Source organism: Aquarana catesbeiana, linkage group LG12, assembly GCF_042186555.1.
Source record: "Aquarana catesbeiana isolate 2022-GZ linkage group LG12, ASM4218655v1, whole genome shotgun sequence".
In the NCBI taxonomy this organism is placed as follows: Eukaryota; Metazoa; Chordata; class Amphibia; order Anura; family Ranidae; genus Aquarana; species Aquarana catesbeiana.
The window spans coordinates 215771576-215779994 of NC_133335.1; the positions used below are offsets into that span (position 1 = coordinate 215771576).

The following is an 8419-nucleotide window of genomic DNA, read 5'->3' on the forward strand; positions in this document are numbered from 1 at the left end:
TTGACAGTAGCTGCAGAAGCTTGAGTGAGCATGTTGCTAGGATACGTGATGTCATAGAAGAGAGGCAAGGCTATAAATAGAACTGAGAGAGCATCAGTCTTCAACTGACCTTTGTGCAGAACACGTCTGCTGTAGATTTCTCTGTCAGAGCACAGACCCACTTTGATTTAAGTTCAGTATTTGCTAATAATCTATATACTCGTATAATCTACCGTATATCCTAATATAATACTAATCTATATTATACTTATACTTACAAGTATAATACTGATATATATATACTTGGTATATTCTACCATTTGATAATAGGGATGGGACGAAACGCCAAACGTAAGGCAGCTCGCTGCAAGAGAAATACCTATTTATTCCGGAGTTTGGACGTCCTTCACGAGGAAGGGTACTTCAGTTGGGTAAAGTCCTTATCCAAAAGGAGACCTGGAAAAGTGAATTCCCAAAGGAATCGAAACCGAGAAGATGGAAAACTTCATGAGCGATATCATGAGAACGCCATCATAAAATTACAATCACACATCAGAGGCTATGTAGCCCGAAAACACTATAAATCCTTAATGACAGAAGAAAATCCACCTCTGAGTACCATCAGATATTTTTCGCGATTCCTGGACCCCTTTGACCCCCAGAGCATTGATCAGCAGCAGCGGCTGAATGCGTTGAAGCATGACTTCACTTCTAAATGTAGAGCCTTCCATCAACAGGGGGAGGAGCTGCAAACCTTAGAAAGAGACATTGCAGCTTTAGTAAAGGGCAAAATGGCTCTAAAGGACCTTGGGTCCCAACTCAAAAAGCTGAAGCTATGCAGTCAGAAACAAATTAAAAAGGTAACAACCGAGCAGAGACAGAAGGCTCAGGAGGTCATCAAGAACAGAGAGAGGCTGGAATCGTATGGACAGCTATTTTACCATCTCCAGACCAATCCAGTTTACCTGGCTAGACTCATTGACCAGATGTCAAACGATCAGGATATTAGAACAATTACAAACAAACTGTTCTTCAAGCTCTATAATCACAGTGACACTCCACGAGAGGAGTACTATTTCGTGAAGTTAATGGAATTTGCTCTTCGTCAGGAAGTGGAGAGAAAAATTGATGCCGTTGAGGACATATTGAGGGGTAAATCAAAGGTTCTAAAGATAATCCTTCAGTTTTACTTACAGAAATCAAAGTGCAGTGACCTAGTGAAGGCGCTGACACCAGCATTTCTGAAGATATTAAAAATCACATATGCGCTGACCCCCAATCCAGACAAGCTGGCAGCCAAGCATTTCAATCTAGTCGAAGGAATGGAAGGAGTACACGGAGTATCCGCTGGTGATGAAAACATTGATTTATATGACATGACAAATGAAATCATAGAGTGCATATTCTCATCTGTGGACAGAATTCCTTATGGGCTGAGGTACCTAACAAAAGTCCTACAACAATCTTTGCTGAAAAAGTTTCCAGAGGTGGGTAAAGAATTAGTGTTGAGGACAGTTGGCTTTTTCTTCTCAATGTATCTCTGGCCAGCCATAGAGAAACCAAATATATTTGGCCTCATTGAACCAAAAATTTATGAGGGTTCAATCCAGAAGGAGAACCTCAAGCTTTTGTCTGTCATCGTCAGCCTGGCCATACAATCCTTCGCTGTCAAAAAAGCGTATGCACCCGGAATGTACGACTATGTCAGCAGAACCTCCCCAGGGTTCAGGAAATTCTTTAGGGATCTTTTGAACGTTTCAGAGCCAGAGGACAAATTCCAATTGAGCAAGTTCTCTGATGCTATAGAGATTCCTCAGATAAACATGCTCATGGGGGACATCTTCTATACACATTCTCTACTTTCTAAATATAAGAATGTTGTATTTGGCGACCATGGACATTTGCAAACCATGGACATTGCGTACCAAGTGTTTAAGGGTCTTGGACCAGTCAGTCACCTAATGGATCTTCTGGACACTGATGGAGCTTTCTATGATGAAGCAAATAAGGTAACTAGAATCTGGCTATGTTTACACAGCAAAGTTTCCCCACTGGGAGATTTTGATAGTGAAATGGAGAACCTGAAGATTTCCACCCAAAAACTAGTCCTGAATGTAATTCCTTGGGTGCCCGGAGAAACTCTCCAAAAGGTTCTGAGGCCTGCTTCACCAGCACAGGAAAAGGATCACATAATGGGAGACACAACTTCCACCGGTACTAACTTTCCAGATAAAATGAAAAATTCCTCTTCAACGGAAGCCCTGGAATATGAAAAACAAAAGATCATTGCAAACCTGCAGACTTTACAAAAAGCCGGTTTATTCACAGAGGAAAGGAGCCACCAAGAAATTCTCAACCTAATTTCTCAAGAAATGAAAGGGAGACATGACCTGCGTCAGAAAAGAAATGTTGAGCTTACAAACATCGAGCAAGCATTAGCTGAACTCCGGTATCACTCTAAATTTCTGCAGGACAGCATAGACCTGTACAAGAGCTATAGGAAAAGCTGTATCGACAACGTGCTCTGCCGAAAGTCAGACACTGATGGAGTGATCCAGAAGATCCATTATGTAGAAGACACGATTAAATACACTGCAAAGAAGCTGCTGAATAAAGGTGTCGTAGTGGACACACACGGGGAATTCAGGCAACTGAAAAGAGAAGTCCTTCGTATAAAAACTGGTGGTGATGGCTACCATATCAGGTTAGACAAGAAACATGTATTCCTTCCAATTGTGGACATATTGCGTCTTTATCATAGCAGTGAACCAACGATGAAGATTTTCCATTATGATGTGGATGTCGGAATGTTTTTATTGCTGGTGTTCAGCAAGCTTCACAAAATGTGAACAATCAGCTTTGTTGCTTGGCTTGCTTTGCCACTTTGTCCCACCTTCCTAACCAGGATGCCAACAGCTATGGCAGTCTGGTGACCTTCGTCGTCGGTCTCATTCCTTCTCGCAGACTTTCTGCACTTGGCTGCTACAGTCCAGTCAGCTACAATCCAGATTGTTGCCAGTCCAGTCACTACTGGGGGGGGCACTAATGCGAGGGGGGAGTTGAGGACAGTAATGTGAGGAGGGGGGAGTTGAGGACAGTAGTGTGAGGAGGGGGGAGTTGAGGACAGTAATGTGAAGGGGGGGGGGAGTTGAGGACAGTAGTGTGAAGGGGGGGGAGTTGAGGACAGTAGTGTGAAGGGGGGGGGGGAGTTGAGGACAGTAGTGTGAAGGGGGGGGAGTTGAAGACAGTAATGCGAGGGGGGGAGTTGAAGACAGTAATGAGAGGGAGGGAGTTGAAGACAGTAATGCGGGGGGGGGGCGGAGTTGAGGACAGTAATGGGGGGGGGGGGGGGAGTTGAGGACAGTAATATGGGGGGGGGGAGTTGAGGACAGTAATGTGGGGGGGGGGGTTGAGGACAGTAATGTGGCGGGGGGGGAGTTGAGGACAGTAATGTGGCGGGGGGGGAGTTGAGGACAGTAATGTGGGGGGGGGGGGGGAGTTTAGGACAGTAATGTGAGGAGGGGGGAGTTGAGGACAGTAATGTAAGGGGGGCACTTGAGGACAGTAATGTGGCGGGGGGGAGTTGAGGACAGTAATGTGAGGGAGGGGAGTTGAGGACAGTAATGTAAGGGGGGCACTTGAGGACAGTAATGTGAAGGGGGGGGGAGTTGAGGACAGTAGTGTGAAGGGGGGGAGGAGTTGAGGACAGTAGTGTGAAGGGGGGGGGGAGTTGAGGACAGTAGTGTGAAGGGGGGGGGGAGTTGAGGACAGTAGTGTGAAGGGGGGGGGGGGAGTTGAAGACAGTAATGCGAGGGGGGGGAGCTGAAGACAGTAATGCGGGGGGGGGGGGGGAGTTGAGGACAGTAATGGGGGGGGGAGTTGAGGACAGTAATGGGGGGGGGGGAGTTGAGGACAGTAATATGGGGGGGGGGGGAGTTGAGGACAGTAATGTGGGGGGGGGGGGGAGTTGAGGACAGTAATGTGGGGGGGGGGGGGGGAGTTGAGGACAGTAATGTGGGGGGGGGGGGGGAGTTGAGGACAGTAATGTGGGGGGGGGGGGGAGTTGAGGACAGTAATGTGGCGGGGGGGAGTTGAGGACAGTAATGTGGCGGGGGGGAGTTGAGGACAGTAATGTGGGGGGGGGGGGGAGTTTAGGACAGTAATGTGAGGAGGGGGGAGTTGAGGACAGTAATGTAAGGGGGGCACTTGAGGACAGTAATGTGGCGGGGGGGAGTTGAGGACAATAATGTGAGGGGGGGGAGTTGAGGACAGTAATGTAAGGGGGGCACTTGAGGACAGTAATGTGGGGTCGGGGGGGGGGAGTTGAGGACAGTAATGTAAGGGGGGCACTTGAGGACAGTAATGTGGGGTCGGGGCGGGGGGAGTTGAGGACAGTAATGTGAGGAGATATCTTTTATAGCATTTTTTTAAAAACATTTTTTTTTTAAGCAGAGGCCCTAGAGAATAAAATGGTGGCCCCGGCTGGGGCCTTTCTCATTGATCCTGGGGCCTTTTACCCCCATTGCAGTACCCTTTTTTACAGTCCCGCAGCGGGCACCCTTTCTGCCCAGACTAATTTTCAGCTTTCAGCGCTGTCATACTTTGAATGACAATTGCGCGGCTATGCAACCCTATACCCAAACAAAATCTTTATAATTTTTTTCACACAAATAGAGCTTTCTTTTGGTGTTAATTAATCACCACTGGGGTTTTTTATTTTTTGCTAAATAAATGAAAAAAGAGAACATTTTGGGAAAAAAAAATGTGTTTCGTTGTTTCTGTTATAAAATTTTGCAAATAAAAAAAAAATCTTTCTTCATAAATTTAGGGCAAAATGCATACTGCTAAATTTCTTTGGTGAAAATAACCCAAATCAGTGTATATTATTTAGCCTGTAGGAAAGTTATAGAGACCACAAACTCAATAACTTAAATATCGCTAGACGTATATATCTATAAGCCTTTTATACTACATATTTACCGTCTTTTTACATACAGTATCTCACAAAAGTGAGTACACCCCTCACATTTTTGTAAATATTTTATTCTATCTTTTCATGTGACAACACTGAAGAAATGACACTTTGCTACAATGTAAAGTAGTGAGTGTACAGCTTGTATAACAGTGTAAATTTGTTGTCCCCTCAAAATAACTCAACACACAGCCATTAATGTCTAAACTGCTGGCAACAAAAGTGAGTACACCCCTAAGTGAAAATGTCCAAATTGGGCCCAATTAACCATTTTCCCTTCCTGGTGTCATGCGACTCGTTAGTGTTACAAGGTCTCAGGTGTGAATGGGGAGCAGGTGTGTTAAATTTGGTGTTATCGCTCTCACTCTCTCATACTGGTCACTGGAAGTTCAACATGGCACCTCATGGCAAAGAACTCTCTGAGGATCTGAAAAAAAGAATTGTTGCTCTACATAAAGATGGCCTAGGCTATGAGAAGATTACCAAGACCCTGAAACCGAGCTGCAGCATGGTGGCCAAGACCATACAGCGGTTTAACAGGACAGGTTCCACTCAGAACAGGCCTCGCCATGGCCGACCAAAGAAGTTGAGGTCACGTGCTCAGCGTCATATCCAGAGGTTGTCTTTGGGAAATAGACGTATGAGTGCTGCCAGCACTGCTACAGAGGTTGAAGGGGTGGGGGGTCAGCCTGTCAGTGCTCAGACCATACACCGCACAAAATTGGTCTGCATGGCTGTCGTCCCAGAAGGAAGTCTCTTCTAAAGATGATGCACAAGAAAGCCCGCAAACAGTTTGCTGAAGACAAGCAGACTAAGGACATGGATTACTGGAACCATGTCCTGTGGTCTGATGAGACCAAGATAAACTTATTTGGTTCAGATGGTGTCCAGCGTGTGTGGCAGCAACCAGGTGAGGAGTACAAAGACAAGTGCGTCTTGCCTACGGTCAAGCATGGTGGTGGGAGTGTCATGGTCTGGGGCTGCATGAGTGCTGCTGGCGTTCTATCGATTTGTGCCCGCGCATGCGCAGAACGGACAATGTTACCATAGCGCATGTGCACATCATAGGAGGGTTTTTTCGACGGGCAATACCATTTCATAGGCACAATTGAAAGCTATACAAAGAGCGGAGGGACACCGTAGATGTAAGATTGTGCCTCGCTGTAAACCCGCGGCACAACAGCGAGGCACAATATGACAAAATACAGTGTCCCTCCGCTGTTTGCATAGCATTAAATTGTGCCCGAGAAATGGTATCGCCCGTCGAAAAAAGGCTCCTACGATGTGCGCACACGTTATGGGACGTCACAGCTGATCAGCAACCCAGCTGGAGTGCCCTTCCATTCTGCACATACGCTGGCACTTTTCAACAGCGGGCACTTACCGACAGAACACCGGCACTGGGGAGCTACATTTCATTGAGGGGACCATGAATGCCAACATGTACTGTGACATACTGAAGCAGAGAATGATCCCCTCCCCTTGGAGACTGGGCCGCAGGGCAGTATTCCAACATGATAACGACCCCAAACACACCTCCAAGACGACCACTGCCTTGCTAAAGCAGCTGAGGGTAAAGGTGATGGACTGGCCAAGCATGTCTCCAGACCTAAACCCTATTGAGCATCTGTGGGGCATCCTCAAACAGAAGGTGGAGGAGTACAAGGTCTCTAACATCCACCAGCTTCATGATGTCGTCATGGAGGAGTGGAAGAGGACTCCAGTGACAACCTGTGAAGCTCTGGTGAACTCCATGTCCAAGTGGGTTAAGGCAGTGCTGGAAAATAATGGTGGCCACACTTTGGGCCCAATTTGGACATTTTTACTTAGGGGTGTACTCACTTTTGTTGCGGTTTAGACATTAATGGCTGTGTGTTGAGTTATTTTGAGGGGACAGCAAATTTACATTGTTATGCAAGCTGTACACTCACTACTTTACATTGTAGCAAAGTGTCATTTCTTCAGTGCTGTCACTATATATATAATTAGTATAGTATATAGTAAATATAAAAATCAAGATCAGTCCTGATGTACGGATAGCCTTTTTGGAAAGTAAACAGTCCAAGGTATTTAGTAAGAGGCATGGGGAGTTTTTGAAGTTGTTATTTTTTTGTCACAATTTTATGAAAAATGAAGAAATAAAAAAAAATAAAATAAATTTATATATATATATATATATATATATATATATATATATATATATATATATATATATTACATACAGTCACCAGTGCAGTACAGCGTCATCATATAACTGGTATGGCAATGATCAGGGACAGTGAATGGTGACAGTATGTAAAATAAAAAACATTTTCTTCAATTTTTACATTTTTTTTACTTTAATTACATTTTTTTTTGTTTTTACATACAGTAACCAGAAGAATTTAGTGTTACCATATAACAGGGGTATGTAATTAATGGACCTCCAGCTGTTGCAAAACTACAAGCCCCATCATGCTCTGCCTCTGGGTGTTATGTTTGTGGCTGTCGTCTTGCTATGCCTCATGGGACTTGTAGTTCTGCAACACCTGGAGGTCCGCTAATTGCATATCCCTGCCATATAACATTGTACTACTCTGAGGAGGTGATTAGGATTTTATCTTTTATTTTTACACACTACGATTGCTTAGAACTGAATTGTACAGTTAAAAGCAACCATTTTTTTCTGAATGAAAACTAATAATTCAGTGTTTACTTGTGATTAGCTATGATTGGCCACAGCTAATAACATGGTACAAATGGGCTGTGATTGGCCCTGTCTGTACCATGTGATCACTGTGACCAATCACAGCGCTCATCACAATAGTACACAATGAATGGCATGAACTAAAGCCATTCAATTGTGCACAATCAGTGGTGGTTCATGGTCAATTTTTTTGGGGGGTGGAAAATAAACCCCCCCGCCAGGTCTACACTCACCCCCATCCATAATCGCAGCTTCCCTGGCTTCTTTCCCCGGCTAATCCGGCCTGAAGAGTCGCCTCCTAAGGCAATAGCGAATGTTGATTTGCTAATGTCACAAGTGGGTAGGTCCAACCTTTTTGAAGCCAATTAGAGCCTCAGGCTCTAATCATGTGCTTGCAAAAAAAAAAAAAAAAACATAGAAACCTAGGAGTCTGTCACCTGCATGGAAATTAGGGGGGCGGTGCACCAGCGTTCCTTATGGACCGGCCGCCGCTGTGTACAATTGTCATGTGATCTGCTGCCGATTGGCCACAGTGTTTACATGGTAGCGGCAGTGGGCCAATACAGTGATCTGCCATCGGCTGTGTCTGGTGGACACAGCAGGTGCCAGAGCGCCGTCCATGGGGCGATCCTGGGAGGACATCATATGATGTTCTCCCAGGATAACAGGGCTCTCGCTTGGCCGTCATATTATAATAGACCGGTCGGGAAGGGGTTAATGAGAATTACTTTCCCTCGTCTCAGACTGCAAAAACCTTCATGAATAAGAGAATGACCACAATC

General features: G+C 45.3%; 1 protein-coding gene across 1 annotated transcript; it reads left to right on the forward strand.

The window, feature by feature from the left end:
- Positions 1 to 311: 311 nt before the first annotated feature.
- LOC141113400 (ras GTPase-activating-like protein IQGAP2) lies at positions 312 to 2828 on the forward strand. The gene has a single exon (XM_073606458.1). The coding sequence runs from the start codon at positions 312 to 314 to the stop codon at positions 2826 to 2828; it is 2517 nt and encodes an 838-aa protein (XP_073462559.1).
- Positions 2829 to 8419: the final 5591 nt, after the last annotated feature.

Coding starts and splice junctions, on each gene's coding strand:
- LOC141113400 (XM_073606458.1), top strand. CDS start 312: ATGGGACGAAACGCCAAACGTAAGGCAGCTCGCTGCAAGAGAAATACC.